The sequence below is a fragment of the Lithobates pipiens genome, unplaced genomic scaffold, assembly GCF_037356315.1.
Source record: "Lithobates pipiens isolate NorthernLeopardFrog02 unplaced genomic scaffold, aLitPip1_a1.2 Scaffold_18, whole genome shotgun sequence".
In the NCBI taxonomy this organism is placed as follows: Eukaryota; Metazoa; Chordata; class Amphibia; order Anura; family Ranidae; genus Lithobates; species Lithobates pipiens.
Window position 1 is genome coordinate 432461925 of NW_027507758.1, and position 24257 is coordinate 432486181.

At 43.0% G+C, this 24257-nt stretch overlaps 1 protein-coding gene across 2 annotated transcripts in view; it reads left to right on the forward strand.

The window, feature by feature from the left end:
* LOC143988477 (uncharacterized) overlaps positions 1 to 24257 on the forward strand; it is a 328901-nt gene that overhangs the window by 304268 nt on the left and 376 nt on the right. For both annotated transcript variants that reach the window (XM_077488089.1, XM_077488090.1), the window contains one exon: positions 14374 to 14488. In XM_077488089.1, the coding sequence (XP_077344215.1) occupies positions 14374 to 14488 (115 nt within the window). The remainder of the gene's footprint in view (positions 1 to 14373; positions 14489 to 24257) is intronic.

Consider the following 24257-nt stretch of genomic DNA (forward strand, 5'->3'; position numbering starts at 1 on the left):
GTACAGAAGGGCTGAGGTTTGAGAACTCCTTAAAGCCTGCCTTGAAAGTTTGATTTTAGAGATATGTCAGAAAGTTACACAACATAAGCTGACCCATCCATCTCACATATGAAGAACTATCTGAACTGTCTGAACTTTCTGCTGAGGTTTGCATAGGACTTATAGGATTAATAGTGGTTCTAAAGGCTAGACATTTTTTTCCTGCATTAAGGTAAAAAAATGTCCCAGTAGTAGTATCCCCCCCCCCCCCCACCATGCCTGAGTCTTATCCAGTGCTGTGCCTGTCTGCAGAAATCCTCTCCTATCTTCCTTTCCTCACAAGCACAGAGACAGCATCAAGAGCCATTTGTCAGTCAATTCCTGTCAGGAGGGAGTGGGGGTAGGATCAAGCAGTGCTGTGTGTCTCTATGGATGCACACATTCTGGCTCAGGACCTAGCCCACACATCTGCCCCATAGTAATTGCTTTGCTATAGCGGTAGGTACAGAAGAGGAGAAGTTGGGAGTGCTGGCAGGGGACCCAAGAAGTGGAGGTTTGTGGCCGCTCTGTGCAATACCATTAGCAGTAGAAAATGTATTTATTTATTTTTAGGAAAAAAATTCCAGGCTTTACACCCACTAATGACTAACTAAAATGTCTTATAGTATATATCCCCATAAGACTTAAGTTGTATTGCCTGTATGAAATAGCTTTTCCTCCCTGCTCCCACTATCTCTGCGATCAAGACTATTGGGTGAAATGTTAGAGGAGGCAGGGCTGCAGTGTGCTATGTCTGGTTCTAATAATGTTAGTCTGATGTCATCATTATGTGATTTTCTACTTTGCTATTGATTTCATAGAGTGTGGTTGGGCCCCCTTTGATCGTCACACTGGGTTCCAGAGGAGAGAAATGTTCATACAGGCTTTGAGTGGTCCCATCTACTACTTGTCTATTGCATGGAATTGTTGGTTTAATAAAAATATCTATAAATACCTCTACATAAAATCATTCAAAATCAAATGACATCTTCTTAAGAATCTTTCCTTTAAAAGGAACCTAGAAAAAGAAGCAGTGGCACTGCTAGGCAGGAGCCATAGAGCATAGTACTGTGGGACTGCAACAAATCTTGGGTGCTATTTAGTGCAAATACCAGCTTCCTGGTTGTTGGCACTGACCCTGTGCGTTCCTACCAGAGGTTTCTTAACAACAAATAGTAAGGCACACATTTTTCTTGTTATATTGTTTTTTCTGAAAACATGTCCATCACTGTTAGTTCCAGCCAAATAGTCAAGTGTTTGAAGGATGAAAGTCAAACATGCTTCTATGCCATTTTTTTATCTCAATTACTTTAATATCAACTTAAAGGCCTTCTCTGGTTTCATTATTTATTAAATAATGCTTTAGCCCAGGGGTAGGCAACCCCTGGCTTTGGTGCAGGGGTTGGCACACAAAGCCTCTTTTGACGATACTCGACTCCCTCCCCATCAGAAGAGCAGCACAAGGAAGTGTCAGTGAGACACTAATGCATTCCAATTTCAGCATTCCCCATGCCACACCTGCACTGAGGGGGAAGCACTGTGGCCCCCACACATTATAAAAGATGGGAAACATTGTTTGGTTCTCTCATGCCGCGTACACATGATCGGACTATCCGGCGGACTTAGTCTGGCGGACAAACCACCGGTCTTTGTAGCGGAGATCCGCCGGACTTTCCGAATGAGTGGACCTGCCCACTATGGCGGGAGTCCGCCGGACTTTTGAAATGAACGGACTTGCCCACATATGGAGAAAAGTCCATTCATTTTGAAAGCGGCTCCAGGTAGACGGGACTAGCGCAGGAAGTCAATGTCGCCACCTCCATCGGCGAGATTGACACCTCGCTGGCCCCGTCACCTGGTATGGACTTAAAGGGGAAGCCCTACACCGAAAAAACAGCGCGGGGGTCCCCCAAAGTCCATATCAGACCCTTATCCGAGCACGCAGCCCAGCCGGTCAGGAAAGGGGGTGGGGATGAGTGAGCCCCCCACCCCAAAGCACCTTGTCCCCATGTTGATGAGGACAAGGGCCTCTTCCCAACAACCCTGGCCATTGGTTGTCAGGGCCTGCAGGCTGGGGGCTTATCCGAATCCGGGAGCCCCCTTTAATAAGGGGGCCCCAGATACCGGCCCCCCACCCTATGTGAATCAGTATTTTTTACCCCTACCCATTCACCTGGTGAAAAAAAGTGTAAAGAAAAAAACACAATACATGCTTTTAAAATAATTTATTGCACAGCTCCGGTGGTCTTCCATCTTGGGGAGACTTCTCACCGGACTCATCCGCTATCTTCTGCTCTTTTGCTAGCTCTTTTACTAGTGGAGGAGCCCGGCTTTCTTCTTCGTCGCCTCCACCATCCGGGGGTCTTCTTCCGACTTCGGGGGTCTTGTCCCTGTCTTCGGTTCTTCTTGCTGGGCCTCCGCTTTTTTCTTCCAGCTCTTTTACTAGTGGTGGCCCAGTTTTCTGACGTCGCCGCCTTCTCTTCTTCTTCCTTGAGATGTTGACTCAACGCTCTCTCTAGCCGCAGTGACAGGGACACGTTGTGCGGTGACTTATATAGGGAAAAGAGGCAGGGTCACCGGGTGATGTCACATGGTGACACAGCCCCCTTATGATGTCACAGCCCCAGCATCCTCCGAGACTGTGACATCATAAGGGGGCGGGGTCACCATGTGACAACACCCAGTGACCCCGCCCCTTGTCCCTATATAAGTCGCCGCACAACGCGTCCCTGTCATTGCGGCTAGAAAGAGCATCAAGTCAACATCTCAAAGAAGAAGAAAAGAAGAGAAGAAGAGAAGGCGGCGGCGGCAGCGACAATAGACTGGGCCACTGCTAGTAAAAGAGCTGGAAGAAGAAAGCTGAAGCCCGGCAAGAAGAACCGAAGAGGGGGACAAGACCCCTGAAGTCAGAAGAAGAGAAGGCGGCGACAGAAGACCGGGCCACCGCTAGTAAAAGAGCTATAAGAAGATAGCGGAGGCCCGGCAAGAAGAACCGAAGAGGGGGACAAGACCCCCGAAGTCGGGAGAAGACCCCCGCATGGCAGCGGTGATGAAGAAGAAAGCTGGTCTCCTCCACTAGTAAAAGAGCTAGCAAAAGAGCAGAAGATAAGAGTCTGGCGAGAAGACCCCCAAGACAGAAGACCATCGGAACTGTGCAATAAATTATTTTAAAAATGTGTTGTGTTTTTTCTTTACACTTTTTTCACCAGATGAATGGGTAGGGGTACATGGTACCCCAATACCCATTCACATAGGGTGGGGGTCCGGTATCTGGCGGACCATTATTAAGGGGACTCCCGGATTCCGATAAGCCCCCCGCCTGCAGACCCTGACAACCAACGGCCAGGGTTGTCGGGAAGAGGCCCTTGTCCTCATCAACATGGGGACAAGGTGCTTTGGGGTGGGGGGCCGCAGGGCCCCCCTTCCCCAAAGCAACCCCCCATATTGAGGGCACGTGGCCTGGTACGACTCCAGAGGAGGGGGGCGCTCGCTCGTCCCCACCCCCTTTCCTGACTGGCCGGGCTGCGTGCTCCGATAAGGGTCTGATATGGACTTGGGGGGACCCCCACGCAGTTTTTTCAGCGTAGGGATTCCCCTTTAAGTCCATACCAGGTGACGGGGCCACGAGGTGTCAATCTCGCCAATGGAGGCAGCGACATTGACTTCCTGCGCTAGTCCTGTCTACCTGGAGCTGCATTCAAAATGAACTGACTTTTCTCCGTGTGTGGGCAAGTCCGTTCATTTCAAAAGGCCAGCGGACTAGCACACAGACGGACGGATTGTCTGCTGGACTGCCGAGTCCAGCGGACATTTTCTGCCGGACTTTTGGGAAAAAAAAGCCCGCCGGAGCCCACACGCGGGCGGATTTTCCGGCGGAGTCTGATCCGTCGGACCAAGTCTGCCGGACAGTCTGATTGTGTGCACGCGGCATAACTGTAACTGTGATCGCCAGATTTTGTAATAGGGAAGAGATTGGGTGCAGTTCTGCTGGGGGGGGGGGGGGCGTCCCTGTTTCCAGAAGGAGGAGGATGACTGTCATTGACCATTGCTAAAGCCAATCACAGTCCTGCTAGCCCCGCCCACTATCTGGAGGAAGATGACTCTCTTGGTTGAAAAAAAGAAATAGAACTGCGCAATCCTTAATATTTAAATTAAGGTGTGAATAAACAATGAAGTGCATGTGTGCTCAATAATGTGCAGAGTATAACATAAACCCCAACATAGAAAATGCATTAGCGACATATACCCATGCAGTACAGGTAAGACCACATATAAAATACCACCAATTGTTATAAATAAGCACTAGTAACTCGATACAGAAATCTCAATGGTACTAGTGCTTCGAAGGAATATGTGCAGAAATTGCTAAATGAAAATCAAAAATAAATAAAATAAAATAAAAAATAAAAAATAAAAATAAAAATAAAAAACTTGTTGAAAAGTCCAGGTGAGTGAGTTCAAAACAAACAAATGTCCACAGTGACTTGTCCAAAATTCCAAAACAGGTGTAGTCGTGAAGCAAAATTTAAAGTGCACCACCACCGTGTAGATAACAAATGGCTCCTTACCAGATGCCCCAGTAAGGAGTGCGTATCTTAAGGTCAAGACAAGGTATGCATCAGACTCAGATCTTCGAAGGATAAGAGACCACTGGTGCCAGACTCAAACGAATTTCAACCAAGAAGCAGATGTTCACCATAAGGAGGAAACAAACAATCCAAAATAGTGTAACACCGTTTATTAAAAAAGAACATAAAAAGGAGTGCACTTACAGAAGTAAATGGACACAGAGCATATCGTCAATGGAAAAGCGTCGGCCGATCGCAAACTCCAAACGGTATCCTCATTCAGTTGCAACTTCTAATGAGGCAGAAAGCGTGTCACGCCACCCAACGCGTTTCGTGAAAAGATCACGTCGTCCTGGGGTATGGGTGACACGCCAAGATGCCCCAAATATATATACATACATATTGGCCCAAATCACCTCCTCCGTAGGACCACTCAACCGCACTTCCGGGTATAGACCGGAAGTGACGTGTGCGGGTCAATTTTTAAACATTAAAAAAAGGGGACCTAAATAAATCAAAAGTTAACAATAAAAATAATAACGGAGAACGACATACGTCCTCCTCGTGGGGCCGATATCCTAACTGTAAATATGCTGTGGAGCAGTCCGGACGAGCCTCGTTGTTACCGAGATCCAACCAAGCCTCCATATCACCACCAATGGGATACGAGGTGAGGGGTCGGAGCGGCGGAAGTGACGCGCAACAGCGTCATCGCCCATATCTCTATACTCAGCCAACAGCCTAGTACCGCCCTTCCCATGGCGTGATTGGATAGAAGCACCACATCCCCGCCCACCGCGGACATGTGAGCGCTTCAACACAGCCCGGTCTCGTTCTCATTGAACAGATAAGGCAACTGCGCACGCATGCGCAATGCCTTGATAGAGCCTCGTCTCGCTAATTGGACAGAGTGGCAGCGAGACAACCGCATACAAACTTGTCCGGCCAAAACTAAGCCCCATACTCCACTGGGTGCACACAGCAGAGATGGGCATACAAAACTCCTCCCCCCACCGACAAGCGGCAAAGGGGAGTGAAGGGAAAGGGGAGCTGCCGACCCTCTGATCAGTACGAACCCATCCCAGCCCTTAAACGGACAGGACCTCCAATGTCCATAAATTCGAGCCCCCATAGCGAAGGACAGAAACAAGGGGGAGGAGGGGACTTGTTCCAATATCGATAACAGTAACAACAAATCAAATGTCATCTCCAAAAAAACATATAGGACATGAATATGGTGATCTCAAATCCATATACACGTTCCCCAAAATATGCTAATTATAGTCTAAATAATGAACAAAATAGGGGAACAATCGTACACCCCACACTGGGTAACTTATACACAAGTTTTTTGGTCACATAAAAAATATATAGAGATGCATATATCAAAAATTGAAATAAAAGTGAATAAAAATGGCATGAAGCCAAAGATAAAATAAATAAAAAATATAAAACACTATGTAGGAAAAAATGCTTGGTTGTGATGCACATTATGCGTTATTTATAAACGCATTCACGTCAGTGTCGATATTCATACCAAAGGGTGCGTAAGTTTTCAACTTATATATCCAAAACATTTCTAACCGTGAGATCTCCCTCACCAAAGCTCCGCCCCTCCAGTGCGGTTTATACTTATCGATCCCCATATACAGTGTATTGGATGGATCTCTACAGTGTTTTTCATCATAGTGCCTTGATAAGGGGTGCTTATCAAAGCCACGTTTGATGTTGGCAATATGCTCATTCAGTCTAACTTTCAGAGCTCTCTTAGTTCTCCCTATGTACTGAAGTCCACAGGGACATTGAATGAGATATACAACCGCTTGAGAGGAGCAGGTGATGAACGGCTCAACTGTATATCTCCTCTGGGTATTGGTGGAGACAAAATCAGGAATCTTGGAGTTTTTATTAACGTTGTAGGAGCAGACTTGGCAGTTCTTGCACCTGTAAAACCCTTTAAGGTTCTGGAAGAAACATCTATTCTCAACCGGGGGATTCTGTACACTGGGGGCAATCCTATTTCCCAATGTGGAGGCCCCTTTGAAAATGACCCTAGGGACTTCGGGTAGAACAGTCCCAAGAATTTGATCCCCTGTCAAGATATGCCAATGTCTACGGATCAATTGTTTGACCTTCCGATGTTGCATCGAGAAAGTAGTGACAAGAGGAAGGGACACCTGATGCTTATCCCTATTTCCCCCCCCCTCTGTTAACAAGCTCGATCTCTCTCTATTTCTTGCTTTGAGGTATGCCTCAGATAATAGGTCCGCTGCATAGCCCTTATCACGAAACCGTTGAGACAAGATCCTAGCTTGTTCATCAAACATAGAGATATCCGTACAATTCCTCCTAAGGCGTAGGTATTGCCCCAAAGGGACCGATTTCAACCAGGAGTCCAGATGGCAGCTGCCCAAAGGTATATAAGAGTTCCTATCTGTGAGCTTGAAGTAGGTGGAAGTGATAAAATTATCTTTGTCCACTCTGATGTTTAGATCCAGGGAATTCACCCCTTCCTGGCTGGCTTCATAGTTAAATTTAATACTTCGGGTGTTATGGTTGCCACTACCAATCTCAGAAAGAAGAGATTTCACTGTGATTGAGAAAACCACAATCAGGTGACAGTTTGTGGAATTTGTGTTGAGCTTTTGGGAACTTTATTGAAATTATTCCTGAGCCTTTGCATCACTTACTACTGAACCTCTGCACTCTTTGTCCCTTTAAGCTGCAGCCAGTATTTTTGCTGTGGCGCATGATCCTGCACACAGGCCCACTGCTTTCAGAAAATGCCCCTGATCTGAGATCATAATTGCACATCCATTCCAGATGCTTGTATGTGACATATCATACATCACATACAAACACGTGGGCTGGATGCGGGAGGTGGATCAGCAAGATGAGTGTGCCAGGACAGGTAGATGTGTCTCATCTCTGCTTCCTTTCACCACTCTGCATATCACGCATATCATAGATGAGATGAGGGTACATCGGTGGAGCAGATGAGCATGAGGGTACAGTGGTGGGGAAAATTAGCAGGAGGGGTTCAAAGGTGGGACAGATGAGTAGGAGGGTACAGTGGTGGGGCAGATGTGCAGGGAGGTACAGGGGTGGAAGAGATGAGAAGGGGATTCAGCAGTGGGATAGAAGAACAGGGGGTACGGTATTGGAGCAGATGAGCAAAGGGGTTCAGTGTTGGACCAGATGAGCAGGGGGGTTCATTGTTGGGCAAGGTGAGCAGGGGGGTTCAGTGGTGGAACAGAAAAGCAAGGGGGTAGAGCAGTGGAGAAGATGTGAAAGGAGGTGTTTTGGTGGGACAGATGAGCAGGGGGTTACAGTGGTGGGGCAGGAGAGCAGGCGGAACAGAGGTGGGGTAGAAGAGCAGGGGGTATATAGGTGAGACAGAGGTGTAGGAGGTACATTGGTGGGGCAGATGAGAAAGCGGGTTACAGTGGTGGGGCACATGATCAGATTGGTTCAGTGTTAGGACAGATGAGAAGGTGATTCAGTAGTGAGACAGAAGAGCATGGAGAGACGGCGGTGGAGCAGATCTGCTGGGAGGTACAATGTTGGGGCAGATGAGAAAGGGGGGCACATTGATGGAGCAGATGAGTAGCGGGCTGCAGTGGTGGGACAGAAGAGCAATGGGGTACAATGGTGGGGCAGATGTGCAGGAGGTAAAGTGGTTGGAAGGATGAGAAGGGGGTTCAGCAGTGGGACAGAAAAGCAGTGGGGTAAAGTGATGGGGCAGATGAGCAGGGGGTTACAGTGGTGGGACAGATGAGCGGGGGGTTCAGTGCTGGGCCAGATGAGAAGGGGGTTACAGCAGTGGGAAAGATGAGCAGAGGGGTTCAGTATTGGAGCAGAGGAGAAAGGAGGTACATGGTGGGACAGATGAGCAGGGGCTTACAGAGGTGGGGAAGATGTGCAGAGGAGAACGGAGGTATATCGGTGGAACACAGGAGCAAGGGGTTACAGTGGTGGGGCAGAAGAGCAGGGGGTACAGTGTTGGGACAGATGAAAAAGGGGGTTACAATGGTAGGGCAGATAGGCAGTTAAGTTCAGTGTTAGGCCAGATGAGAAGATAGTTCAGCAGTGAGACAGAAGAGACAGCAGGGTGGTACAGTGGTGAGACAGAAGAGCAGGGTGGTACAGTGGTGGGGCAGATGCGCAGGGGGGTTACAGTTGTGGGGCAGATGTGCAGGGGGTTACAGTGGTGGAGCAGATGAGAAAGGGGATAGCAAGCGTGATGACCACCAGCCACGCGCAATTGCGGGCACGAAAGGCAGAACAGGGACGTTTATGTGTAAACAGACAAATCCCTGTTCTGTGAGGAGAGGAGATGCAGATTGTGAGTTCCTAATAAGTATGAACCACAATCTGTGATCTCCTATAGTTAGTCCCCTCCCCCTACAGTAAGAACACACACTAGGCAACACAGTTAACCCCTTTATCGCCCCCTAGTGTTAATCCCTTCCCTGTCAGTGACATTTATACAGTAATCAGTGCATTTTTATAGCACTGGTCGCTGTATAATTGTCAATCGACCCAAAAATGTGTCAAAAGTGTCTGATGTGTCCACCATAATTGCGATTTTTATTAAAAAAAATATGTAGAAGAATACATATCGGCTTAAATTGAGAAAAAAATTTACTTTTTTAATTGGGGATATTTATTTTAGCAAAAAGTACAAAATATTGTGCTTTTTTCAAAATCGTTGTTTATATGCGCAAACAACAAAAACCACAGAGGTGATCAAATACCACCAAAAGAAAGCTCTATTTGTGGCAAAAAATGGACATACCTTTTGTTTGGGTACAGTGTTGCAGGACTTTGCAATTGTCAGTTAAAGCGACGCAGTGGCGTATCGCAAAAAATGGCATGGTCATTGAGCAGCCAAATCTTTCAGGGCTGAAGTGGTTAATAACAGATACTGTATTTAGGTATCCAAGTTTGGACAGGGAGGTCTTTAGGCAGTTTACAAAAAAAGCTGTTCGAAGAAGGGAGGTCCTCAGCAATTTGATAATGTTCCTTAATATCCCACTGGCTGGCAAAGAAAACTGCAAAGCTTTAATAGCAAATATGAGTTTAACTGTTTTGACTATGCAGTGTGGCTAGCATGTATAAATTTATAATGCAGTGTTGGCATATATTGTATGTATTTCAATTGTTTTTTTTATTATTTGGCTTCAAGATACAGCACGTTATGGTGTTCTTAGATCCACTCATGCTGTTTAGGACCAGATCTTTTGCACACTTTTCCGTGGACCACTTCTCCAGCATAGCCAGACCCTCATGCTCCCAGCTCATCCAGCTAATTAATGCATCATGTCCCCGAACAGGGTCAAGACTGAACAATTGTGAGCTTTTAATTGACTTTTCCTGGCTCAGGGTAAATTTAGCGGCATACTGCCAAAGTCCTTTTATGGTGCTCTCCTCTGTATTTTATTAGCAAGTAATATCAGTACTTGTCAGTACCTCAACAAGTAGTTCTTCACACCAACAATAATTTTCCAAATATATAACAGAACAGCAGATAATTTCTTCACCTTCTGTATTTTTAATGGCTTAAGGTCTGTCCTGCTGGATTAGATGTCAACTGTCTCTTACTCACTGCTTACAAAAATGCAGCCTCTATGATGTAGGTCCTTACAACTGTCTCACAAATGTCAACAATCCAACACAACATAGCTAGTCTAACTAAAACCAGTTCTGTTCTGATGTTGCATGCAGAGTGCCACCAGTGCATGGAATTTTTGCTGTCATGAACATAACAGCTTCCTGCACAGGGCTCCCTGGTTGGCATAAAGCTGTCTGCCACTGTCATCATTGCAACTGATAGCTCATCAGCCGACATCCCTATCCCTTTATTTACTTTCAGCGGTTGGCTAGGGAATCTATCAGCCGACATTTAATGAGTCTGGGGAGTCTTCCATTGCTATGACACTATCAACTGCAGAGCGAGCAGTGACCTAGAAGTGTAGGCAGTATGGACATTTCATCCTCAGTATGACCCCCTCCACACAACAAATTTGTGTACCTGATTACAACTGATACATTGATCTGTTGCCTGCACAAACATTTGTCATATGGAGTAACAAGGGAATTTTCTTTATGAATTCACCAGTATATCTTCATGCAGTATATCACATGCATATGTCCTAAACTTAGCTCCACATTGTTTAGCCCTTTATACTTTCCCAAGTGCATTTCTGGACCACAGCTAGGGGTTCATCCAGTAAACACCTGTTTATGTTGTAAGAATGGGGAGCCTGCAGCCTGTGTAGGGGATCCAGCACTTCATAATTGATTGCAGTCTTCTGGGATACAGATTTATCAAATACAATGCAGTGCCATCTGATGATGAAACCTCTCACCATCAACAAAGTGCCTTGACTGAACTTGAATTCACCAGCTGGGAAGTGATTTCTAACCTGAGCAGATTTTGTGAAATATATGAATGACACTGACCTAATACAGCATACAGGCATACCCCACTTTTAAGTACACAATGGGGTTTACTTACTAAAGCTAGAAAGTGCAAAATCAGGCTCACTTCTGCATAGAAACCAATGAGCTTCCAAGTTTTATTACCAAAGGTAATTGAACAAGCTGGGGTTAGAAGCTCATTGGTTTCTATGCAGAAGTGAGCCTGATTTTGCACTTTCCAGCTTTAGTAAATAAACCCTATTGTGTACTTAAAAGTGGGGTATGCCTGTTTACTGGCGACTGGGAGATACTACAGGATTCCAGCTAAGTGGTGTGTGTTAAACCCCTCTATGATGGGATTGTCATTTACAGGCTGATTTGCCTCTATAATAGGTTCTATCTGTTCCGGTAAGAGTCCATTTCTAATGGTGGTGCTGGTCCGCATGGTGTTCCAAATTTATTTATTCAACGCAATATGTTTAATAGCACAGCAGTAATTCGGCATATTATGGTACTGTCACAATATTTTCATATTTATTTTTATACATATTGGACAATACAATTTTTTAATTTGGACTTCACTATTTTTTTGTTGAATATTTTGTTTTCACATTATTACAGATAGCGCGGCAAGTTGTTTATATCATACAGTAAACACGCAATATGCACTTGTGCTCCTTTAATAATCCAGCCTTTCAAACAAACATCCCACATTTAGGAAGCTATTGCTCAGTAGCTTAGATTCTTTGACTGAGTATTGTAGAGTCAGTTAGATCCTGTTTTGTTTCCAATTAGTCAATCAACTTTTTGGCCAATAAAGAACAGTATTGCCTCTCTCATCTACTAATGAAGCATAGAAAAAAAAATCCAAATCACTAAAACAGAAAAATTCAACCTCTGAATGGGACTTTAATTCCAGAGAAGTATTTTACTTTTTGTTTCCTTTTTTGATGACTAGCTATAGCTGCATGTCCAAATCTGTAACTGAACAGTAAATTTGAATATTTATTTCTCAACCTTGTTTTAGTTTTAGTGCCAGCCCTGTGCCAATTGGAAGACTATAATGAGGGAAGTCAATTTGTAAAGTTCTACATTGAGGGGTTATAGTTCACATGTCAAAGCAACATTTTCACTCAATCCATCTTTCTGTCCTACATTTTGGTCTGTTGGCCCTCTGTTTTCCTCTTTCACTCTTTTCCGGCTATCTGTTGCTTGCCACCTTACTCTTTCTTGCTCTCTTTCCATAGTATATTCTAAAGCTGGCATTAGATTGCATATGCATTCCAGCACTTCATAATAGCATGTACATGCTTGCTTCTGAGGAGGAGCCACAGAACTCCAAAGTATCCAACACACAAAGCCCAACTGTTACCCCACATGTTTTTTCCCCTTTTTATAGAAAACTATTTACAGTATATGTCAATATCTAAAAACAGCAATGGAAGAATACATCTACCAGTGATTATTTTCCCTATATTGTATTTAAGAACATCCCAGCCAGAGATATGTCATGGTGTTAACATTAGCCATTCACTTTATCTTAAAGTGGTTCTAAAGGGTAAAAGTATTTTACCTGCAGCTGCCCCCCCCCCCAAATTCTTATCTGAGCCCAATCTCAGTCCAGCGCTGTGCTCCCTCTTTCCCTCCTCACTGGGCTGTGTGAAAGCCGCAAAAGCCATTGGCTCACAGTGCTGGCAATCAAATCCAGTGACGAAGGAGTGTGGGCGGGGCTGAGCCACACAATTTGTGTTAATGGACACACACATTGTGGCTCAGGATCAAGCCCTCAGCTTTCTGGGGGCACTCAGAGAGGGAAATAACCAAAACCACTGGTGGGGGGAGGAACGGGAGAAGAGGAGGAATGGGGCTGATCTGTGCAAAACCATTACTCAGAGCAGGTAAGAGTAACATGTTTGTTATTTAAGTATGAATAAATGTGAACCTTAAATATCACTTTGAAGAGTGTCACTTTGCCTACTGGAAAGACACAGGAGAGCATGGCAAAGTTAAGTATAAGCAGACTGGGAAGTGGAATTTTAAGAGTGATTTTTCCCTGATGATGAGTATTATGACAATTGAACCCAATTTTATAATTTCCAGTTTCAAATGGCTTTTGGGTAGAAATGCAACCTCCACCTGGATGATTCAGTGATGTGCAACTTTTAAAGGTCAATCCTGTGTGCGACAGGCCATAATGGGTTAGCCAGACGGTAAGACTTCAACCAGTGAAGTCTTGACCTTTTTTCAGGCTCAAAGTCATGTTCAGAAAATAAGGATATCAATAACTATAGTGATTTAGGTAGCAAGGAAGGCTGATGGAAATCAGAGACATCCATCAGGTAGGCCATGCCTCCTGAGCCTTTTTTTTTTTTTTTTTATAAAAAAGAGTTCAGATTTTATTGGTATTTACCGTTAACAAAAAGGGTGAACAATTAACATTTCTTTTACCTTAAAATGCAATAAAGAACTTATTGCCTGAAGAGTATGCATTGAAGTGTTACAATTTAGTCTCTGTAGAACTTATTTATATATTATGGTAATTTTTGCAAACCTTAGGCCAGAACTTTATTGAACAGATATCACCTTTGTAAGATTCACATTGACTGGCCATTTTTGCATATTATTGTTTCAACTTAAAAGAATAATTGGCCACTTTCAAAATAGTGTAAGTAAATTTATACACATTGATCTTGGCAACTTTCATCTTTAATTGAACTTCATAAACATGGAGAATGCAAACGAAGTGCATAATATATAACATTAGTGATGAAAATATTTCTTATTTTATATAGGAATCTATTTACTGAAAAAAGATGATTCTCCTAAAGAGAGCTCTTAACAAAATCTATTATATTATTTGACTAGTTAAATAAGAAGAAATTGAACAGTAACATGTAAATATTATAAATGAGCAACAAACTTATATTACAGTAGCCAACTATAGAAAACCTCAATAGCAAAAATACAATTTATATTATCATAAGAAAAATGTCCATATAATAAAATGTATCCAGTCCAAACAGACAAAATGAATATATTGTAGCTTACCAGTTCTTGGATGTGGTGGCTGCATTCGTTTTAGGCTTTTTTTTCTTTATTAGCACCTTCAAGTTGAACGCTTCCAGTGTCTTCACATACAGCATACATCCCAGGAGAGAATTTTACAATTCAGATAACTGTAGTTGCTTCAGTGGATAACCAAGATACCACCATGCATAATTACATTCATACCCTAGCAATTCATTATTAAGCTTACACCACTGGGCTATTTACACAGCAGATGGTAATAGACTATGAACATATCTGTGCTGAAGATATACAATTCCCAGTTATACAATATTTCTGTGTTTTTATGTGTTTCTAGGAGCTGCCTTGATTCTCAAGCCTTTCAGAAATATGGGCTATTCATTTCTAAAAGTCAGCCAGGTGTGTCATTCCTTGCACAGTGTGGAGTGGATCACCAAAGGAAGCAGGAACAGGTATGAACAGCCTGTATGGGTGGAAAAGAAATAAACCAGTTGGAGTTTATTACCAAACCACAAAATAATTCGATTTTGACCAACTTTACTGTCACTGTTATGACAAAACTTACGATACAAAGTGATATTGAACCTTTAGATATAAAGAATAGTGCTGTAACAATTTGATCTATTCTGCCTGAAAGAGCAGCGAAGGGTCCTTAGCTTGGGTTTTAGCAAAGAGGAGTGGAGCTGCTATCTTGGCCAAGGGGATACAGAGCTATGCATCTGCTTTGTCCTCTTCTGGACATTTCGGCAACAAAATGGCACCAGCCAGAGGAATCTGAGATGTGGTGGCAGGAGGATAGGTGTCCCTGGAGCAGAAACAAGAGAGGATGCTGGTGCAACCAGAAGGATTCTCAGTATCTATGCTGCTAGGAGTCACGTCCTACTGCATGCCACACTAACAATTTGATCTATGCTGGAAATATGTGCTATTCAATCATGAAATGCCTTTTAGCACTACCATTGATACATATTGTTAGGATCCATTTGAGGCAGGCAAACAAAAATTCAACAGCTTATTTTTGTATGTGGGACTATATGTAACATAACAAATTACATAAAATTCCACCTGTCCCTAAGATTAACACGATTTTTGTTTTTTTCTGAGTCCACCAGTAATATAGTTCAATTACCTGTTGATTCTACCAGTATATCTGTTATGCTCCTATTGTTTTTATCTGGGTGACAACACTGTTTTCTCTGAGGTGAAATCACTCAAAAAGCATTGCCACCTTGTGGGCAGGGTAATCTTTGATGGACATGTATTTTTCTGTTTCAATAGTTTTTATTGTTTTTTTTTTGGAAAAGAGTAAGATAAAAGAACAAAGAGATCAGATAATGGAGCAGCGAACAATCCTTGTTTGCTCCAAGAATGTAAACAGGGAAACATACAAATACAAGGCTAGGTAGAAACTGATGAGGACCACAGAACCTTGATAAGAACTGGTGCGGGAACCTCTAAAGAAGACATCAACTTTTTATATAATACTACTAATTTGTTCTAGTAATATAAACGCAGGAGGTACACCATCCGGTTAACCCCTCGATGAAGCAGATCTACATATGAAAGATCATGGACTTGGAAGCCCAGTATTGCTATAACTTAATCCTGATGAAATAGTATTAGTGCCAATAATGTCCTTTACTCAAAGTGTGCGATAATTAAGGCACTTGCAACTATCACCATTGTAACTATCCCATATGAGGGATCAAATTCTCCAAAATATGCCCAGAATAGACTGGGTTACAAAAAAAAGGGGCTACATACACGTAATGCCAAAGTTGGCTAAGAACAGCGAAGGGTAAACAAAAGAAGGAAACGGGATAGGAAGAAGGAAAGAGGAAAAGGGGTAAATCCCTCCGGGAGCCTCCTGCCAGTCGACTTAAGAAATATCTCTATGCATTAAGGACCTGCAAGTAGGTTAGCCAAGGGGACCTTGTTTTATTGTATCAGGATTGATTGTCGCATAGAACATTTTTTCATTCAGCATGATCCACTTAAGCTTGCGTTTCATTAATGCCATATCTATACCAAGACTTTTCCATACTGTGGCAATGACAATTTTTTCCGCAAGGAACATAAAACGAATCAGTGTCTGGGTATGTCAGGGTACATTTTCCACTGGTTTATTCAATAAAGCAACCCTAGTATCTTTAATGATATTAACCATTGTGACCAAAAATATAAAGAATGAACCCTCATCCAAAAGCGGTGAATCTTGGGGCATGTTCATCATAAGTGTAGTGTTGTGCCCGTCTGGCCACAACCCCTGAAGCAGAAGGGTGAAGCTCCAGGATACATTTTAGACAGACACTCCAGCACTAGGTACCATCTAGCATGTATTTTGTATCCTACCTCAATCAGGGCAACATTGAGGATACCCTTATGGATTCTTGAACTCCATTTGCGCCAGTCCTCTGCCTCAGGGGCTATGTCCAGGTCTCTCTCCCATGCCACCTGGTAAGACAATTTAGTCAGGGGCCTGGTGAACTATCTGTAGAGCATTGAGACAACCCGTAGAGCCGCATCCTACACACACCTGTTTTCAAACATGGTGCGTACTGATCAGCGGCACCTTTTTGTAATGAATTAAGAAAGTGCAAAATTAGTTGTAAGTGGAAGTTCTCCATGGGAGGCATCTCCAAGCTGTCCACAAAATGTGAAGAGGGTTGTATTCCTCTGTAGTCCCTTGTTCACCCACCATCGAAATCTGTCAGGATCTATATGGACATGTATTTTTAAAAGCAGAACTTCACTATCTTAATCATATTAAGAAAAATTAAAAATGGACTATTTTTAATCCTTATGCAGGTAGCACTAGTAAATAAATAGGAAAGTATATCATATTTACTTATTTTAAACTTTTTTTTACATTTCTTCAGTTACGTCCTGCGATTGTGATTGTGCACATACAATTAACAGAATACAATTGGGGAAATTCATAAAAAGGTGTTTTAGGCACCCTTTAGAACTCTGTCGGGGTGCACTCCCTAAAGTGTCCATGTCTGCACTGGGAAAGGAATGTCCACACTGACCGGCACACGGCCAGGGATTTTTAAACTAAGGGTGGGCGGAGCCAAATGGGGAACTGAGAAACGAGTTCTCCATCAGGTCTACTTTACTTTTGATTGGCAGCACACAGCAGTGAGCAGATCCATAGCTGCAACTAGGACCAATGGAGGCTTTCTAATCCACCCACTACTGTGCACCGTCACTCAAAAGTGTAGCAAACCTGATGGGGAACTAGTCTCTGAGTACTCAATCAGGCCTATCCACCCAATGGTAATTCATTTACTAAATGTGGGCATTGATATCAGCTTTATCCCCACTGTACTGGTTAGATTTAGCTTACGGGCGTGGAATCTCCCAGCCGAAAGCTAAATGCGGCAGAGGATACAGAACTGAGTGGGACTCTGCCACAGACTTGACAGCTTCCCAGCACAGGCACAACCCCCACTGTACACTAGCTCAGAGTTGGTTTTAAAGTGGTTGTAAAGGCAGAAGTTTTTTTTACCTTAAAGCAGGGTTACACCCTAAAGTGGAACTTCCGCTCATCGGAAACCCTCCCCCCCTCCGGTGTCACAGTTGGCACCTTTCAGGGGGGAGGGGGGTGCAGATACCTGTCTAAGACAGGTATTTGCACCCACTTCTGGGCATAGACTCCCACGGGAGTCTATGCCTCTTTTTGTCCCAGCGCACTGTCTGCTGGGACACACACGGATCCCAGAGACAGCATGGACCATTCCTATTGCACTGCGCGACTCGTGCATGCACAGTAGGAAACCGGGAAGTGAAGGCGCAGCGCTTCACTTCCTGATTCCCACACCTAGAATGGTGGCTGCAGCAGCCGAGAGCCGAGCGATCGATCGGTCTCGGCTGCCGACATCGCTGGACCAGGCGAGTGTCCATTTATTAAAAGTCAGCAACTGTAGTATTTATAGCTGCTGGCTTTTAATATTTATTTTTTCCAGGGAAATCCCTCTTTAATGAATTCTCTGCATTAACCACTTGCCGACCAGCGCACGACGATGTACGTCGACAGAATGGCATGGGCAGGCAAATGGGCGTACATGTACGTCCCTTTAAATTTGACGCCCTGCCATTGGGAGCGCGCCGCCGGTGCGATCCCGCGCTGGTCGGGACCCCCGTGAGTCCGGTAGCGGGACCCGCGGACTCGATCGCCGCGGGCATCCCCGCGATCGTCTCACGGAGCGGCCGAATGGAGAAGTGCCGTTGTAAACAACATTTCTCCATTCTGCCTAGCAACTAGTGACGCTGATCTCTGCTCCATGTGATTGGAGCAGAGATCAGTGTTCACTAAATGAAAGCTCAACCCCCCCACAGTTAGTAACACACCCCTAGGAACACTTAACCCCTACACTGCCACCCACTGGTTAACCCCTTCACTGCCAGTGTCATTTACACAGGAATCACTGCATTTATATAGCAGTGATTACTGTATAAATGACAATGGTCCCAAAAATGTGTCAAAAATGTCCGATGGGTCCCCAACAATGTCGCAGTCACAGTAAAAATCGCTGATCGCCGCCATTACTAGTAAAAAAAAATAATAAAAAATTATTAATAAAAATGCTATAAAACTATCCCTATTTTGTAAACGCTATAACTTTTGCGCAAACCAATCAATAATCGCTTATTGCGATTTTTTTACCAAAAATATGTAGAAGAATACGTATCGGCCTAAACTGAGTGAAAAAAATGTTTTTTTATATATTTTTGGGGGATATTTATTATAACAAAAAGTAAAAAATAATGCGTTTTTTTTTTTAAATTGTCGCTCTATTTTTGTTTATATGGAAGCAGATAAAAATGACACTTAGTGCTCTTAAAGTGGTTGTAACTCTTAAAAAAAAAAAAAGAGAGAGATCCTGTTCCCTTATAGCAAGTTAAACAGCACAGTGTTTGTGCTGTCTAACCTGCCCCTCTCTAATCTGTAAAAAAAAAAAACTGGTTGATCCTGCCAGTTCCTATGTCCCCCTCTGTGTACTGACCATGGTAATCATGGCTACTGAGCCCTGATTATTGTGGTCAGTTTACATGCCTCCGCCATCCGCTGCTCTGCTCTATCCCCCTCTCCCTCTCCCTCCCTGTCAGCTCCTGTATCTGCCCCCCCCCGCCCCGCCGCTATATCTAGAAAAGTTTAAATAATGTGACTGCCAACCCCTCTCTTGTATGCAGCCATACCACACAGTGTAATGCCCTGTACACACAGTCGGACATTCCGACTACAAAATCTGTCAGATTTTTTAAGACGGATTTTGGCCCAAACTTGTCTTGCATACACACGGTCGCACAAAGTTGTCGGAGAATTTGATCGTTCAGAACGCGGTGAAGTAGAACACGTACGTCGGGACTTTAAAGAGGGAAATAGCCAATAGCTTTCGTCTCCTAATTTATTCTGAGCATGCGTGGCCCTTTGTCTGTCGGAATTGTCTACACACGATCGGATTTTGTTGTCGGAAAATTTTAGATCCTGCTCTCAAACTTTGTGTGTCGGAAATTCTGATGGAAAAAGCCTGATGGAGCCCACACATGATCGGATTTTCCGACAAGATCCGATCGCACATTTTCCATCGGAAAGTCCGATCGTGTGTACAGGCAATAAGTGTTCTTTTAAAACAATGCCTCTAAACACCTTTTTTTTTACATATCTTCAGGCCAGTCATGTGACTGGCCACTCTCCTCCTCCGATCCAGGGATACAGCAGGAGGGGCTGAACACCCAGCACAGCGGTCATATGACCTTCCTGGCTGACATCAGAAGATCTCGGCTCCCCCCTGCTGTAGCCCTGGATCGGAGGAGGAGAACATCCAGGAGTCAGGTGACTGACCTGAAGATATCTGAAAAAAGGTATTTAGAGGCATTGTTTTAAAAAACACTTACACAGTGTGGTATAGCTGGATACAAGAGAGGGGCTGGCAGTGAATTACTTATTTAAGGTTACAACCACTTTAATGGAGACAAGTACACACTATAGAGCAGGGATATGCGATTAGCGGACCTCCAGCTGTTGTAAAACTACAACTCCCATCATGCTTCTGCCTCTGGGTGTCATGCTTGTGGCTGTCAGAGTCTTGCTATGCTTCATAGGACTTGTAGTTCTGCAACAGCTGGAGGTCCGCTAATTGCATATCCCTGCTATAGAGGGATATCCTTTGTTCATATTTTATGCCTGAGGTTTACAACCACTTGTAAAACAGTTATGAGCAAAGTGTCGTAACCTGTTACAGCCAATTAGAGTTTGCCTTTAATTGATCTAAATTATCTCAAGAACTGGGTTGCTGTAACTTTCATATTATCATGTTTTTAAGATTAGAGATATGTTAAGCTTGAAAAACGCTTATATATTTTATGATAAAAACATGATCAGTGACATATGCTAACCCGAGAGAAAACACCTTGATATTTCTGATCAGGAAGTGTGCATTTCGGTAAAAAAATATATTTATATTAAACATGAGCATGCAAAGAAGTGGCTTTTATTCAGACTATTTTAATAAGAGTAAGCAGCAATTCTCTGTAGGGTTTAAAGTCTTTTGGCAGAGTATGTTACAATTAGCATTGTTTATCTTGGCGAGCAGAACACACTTGTCTATAACTGTGTGCTTGCAAATGATATTAGAGGCTCTTTTATATTTAATCTACTTGCCATTGTATTTCTCTCATTTTGTGGAGGAAACCTCACTGCCTCTTGAAATAAACAAACAAATGACAGTCATATGTTGAAATTAGATGGAAAATAGGATAGGAAAGCTGAGAGTTAACCTATTGCTATTGGGTCACCTCAGTCAATTGAAAAGCATCTGTAATATATGCAGCCACCTGGTGATTCCAATTAATCATCAGTCATCTGATGTGACACTAAAGAGATGGATCATGGACGAAATTATTTAATCCTGCCAAATCAGCTGCAAGTATTTGAGAAACATTAATTTACAAGCCACTCTCTGCCTGTAGTTCGTACAATAAAGTCAATGTAACCAAATTCATACCCCATGTAAATACATTTAGTGTATTGGGTTTTGCACGTGGGCATTACCCTTGTGTTGACTCCAGTTAAATCTAATTATTTTCTGCAATGTCTCAGAGTAATTCTCTACATCTCAACTGGACCTGAATCATATTGTCATTCCCACTTATAATGATAACAAGTTAAATAATTAAAGAAAACTTGTTTTGAGAGAAATATGGGGACTGCCATTGCAGAACTCCTTCTGAAAATGCATTTTACCTAGTTGCCTATGACATCAACACTTTCCAAGTCACTGACCCACAATATTTATTTTGTTTTTTAGCAGATATTTTATTTCTTTTTAGACTGGCTTCCTTTATAGGTCAAGCCACAACTGAGCTGATGCATTAACCTTAATAGTTCATTATAAAGTCCAACTCGCATCGTTAGCGCCTACTCTGCATAACCTTTTTCCGTGGGTATCCTGGCCATTCACTTGTCATGTGGGGTCCTCTTCTTCTTTCTCCCTTCTCTGGCTCTGGGCAGAAAACTCCCAACCTAAGTCATATAGCAACAAAAATACTAACAGCAGACATGCATTGGAGGTAGCTCCTTCCTTAAAAGTACAGTAACACCCCAGAAGCCCAAATTCACTTAAAGCAGCTGTAGAACCCCATTGTGTCAGTCACAAATCCAGCAAGTTAAAATTGCAGCCACCAAAATAATTTTTAACTAGCACAAAGAAAAGTGCACCTGGACCTAGCAGAAATCTCAGGGGTCACTTGATGTCTGACAGGTGCTACTGCTTAGCAGATAGGAGACATTGGGGGTTATTTACGAAAGGCAAATCCACTTTGCACTGCACTTGAAAGTGCATTGAAAATGCGCTTGGAAGTACAGTCGCTCTAAATCTAAGGGATAGTTCTGAAATGAGGGGAAGCTCTGCTGATTTTATCATCCAATTATGTGCAAGCTAAAGTGCTGTTTTTTTTATTTTCCTTGCATCCTTCCTCGATCTACAGTGACTGCACTTCCAAGTGCACTTGCAGTGCATAGTGGATTTGCTTTTCGTAAATAACCCCCATTGTATTAAAGCCAACTAATCGATTTAGCTGTTTCTCAAAACAGCTCCATTCAAGGCATGCCGTGAATGAAAACTGTCACTGTTGCTTGTGCTCTCAACTGGAATTTCAAACCATCAAACGGCTGGGGTTATAACTGACCACATGTGTAGGACCATGGCAAAGACAGATCAAAATAAGGCAATGCCCATGACAATTACAATTAAAAGAGAAGGACTTTCAAGTACATAATAGTACAAATTATGCTAGTAAATCACCAATTGTAGAACACAGAGCGTACAAGTGGTAATTCGCCAAGCTTAAAAATAAAGTAAATTTTTGGTCTGCTATAAGAGCTACACTCTATTATCAAAAGTATGGGACACCTGCCTTTACACACACATGCACTTTAATGGCATCCCAGTCTTAGTCTGTAGAGTTCAATATTGAGTTGGCCTACCCTTTGTAGCTATAACATCTTCAAATCTTCTGGGAAGGCTGTCCACAAGGTTCAGGAGTGTCTATGGGAATGTTTGACCATTCTTCCAGAAACACATTTGTGAGGTTGGACACTAATGTTGGATGAGAAGGTCTGGCTCACAATCTCTGCCCTAATTCATCCAAAGTCATTCTATCGGGTCGAAAGTCAGGACTCTGTGCAGGCCAATCAAGTTCCTCCACCCCAAACTTGCTCATCCAGGTCTTTATTAACCTTGCTTTGTGCACTGGTGTGCAGTCATGTTGGAACAGGAATGGGCCATTCCCAAATTGTTCCCACAAAGTTGGGAGCATGAAACTGTCCATAATACCTTGGTATGCTGATGCCTTAAGAGTTCCCTTCACTGGAACTAGGGGGCCAAGCGCAACCCCTGAAAAGCAACCCCACACCATAATCCCTCATCCACCAAATGATTTGAAGGGGTGGCCCAATACTTTGGCAATATAGTGTGGATGAGCAAGTTTGGGGTGGTGGACCTTGACTGGCCTGCACAGAGTCGTGATATCAACCCAATGGAACACCTTTGGGATGAATTAGATTGGAGACTGCCAGCCAGGCCTTCTTGTCCAACATCAGTGCCTGACTTCACAAATGTGCTTCTGGAAGAATGGTCAAACATTCCCATTGACACACTCCTAAACCTTGTGTACAACATCCCCAGAAGATTTGAAGCTGTTATAGCTGCAAAGGGTGAGCCAACTCATTATTGAACCCTACGGACTAAGACTGGGATGCCACTAAAGTTCATATGCGCGTATAGGCAGGCGCCCCAGTACTTTAGTAGTGTATGTGTAATTACTATTTACTCCAAGCTATCAAATGGGAACCATGGTAGAGTTTCACTTTCTCTATGTACTCCTAAATCATAACTCTAATGTTTATCTGAAAATTATTTGTTATATGCTTTTCAAAATGAATTTCTGTTTTGTCTTCATGATTAAATTAATATTGCTGGAGATTGGCCTTTAAAATGTGTAACACATTAACATGCATTGATGAGATTATTAATGTTAGACTGAGCACCTTTATATATCTATCCAGAAATGTGTGGGAAAAAAACACATAAATATTAAAAAAATAAATATTTGATTTACAGAAATGAGTTTTCTATTTAATAATACTTGCTATTTAGAAACTCAATCAAGGTGAAAACAAATGATCGCAATGAAAGCAGAAATAGGAGATATCTAGGGACATAAGGGTACAAAATAACATTAAGCGGAATGCATTAGTGCTATGCAAATGGGAAGGGTGTATCTCTTATCCAAAGTGCATTCCCGATTGTCAGTTGATGTATTAATCAATTACATGAAGTCATTGCTGCAATTATCATGGTGATCTAAAAGTTGTGAGTTAAGATGAGCTCTTGCTGTCTTCGTGACTTGTTCCCGGATTTACTTATTGCAAACCATATTGCTTTTTCATTTTTAACCTCCATTTACTGGACATGCTACTCTTAGAAAAAAATATTTGGATTCCAGTTCTGTACTTTGAGATGCTATTCTGAATGAAATATTAACACCATAATGTGTATATCTAGTTGCTGCATATTATCCTCTATATTTTATAATAAAAAAATCTGATTATTGTATCCTCTACAGCCATTGTTTATGTTGTGTACTTAATAGAGGCTACAGTGAATTTGCTGTTTATAAATTATTATGATTGTTACCTGGCATTATGACCAGTAA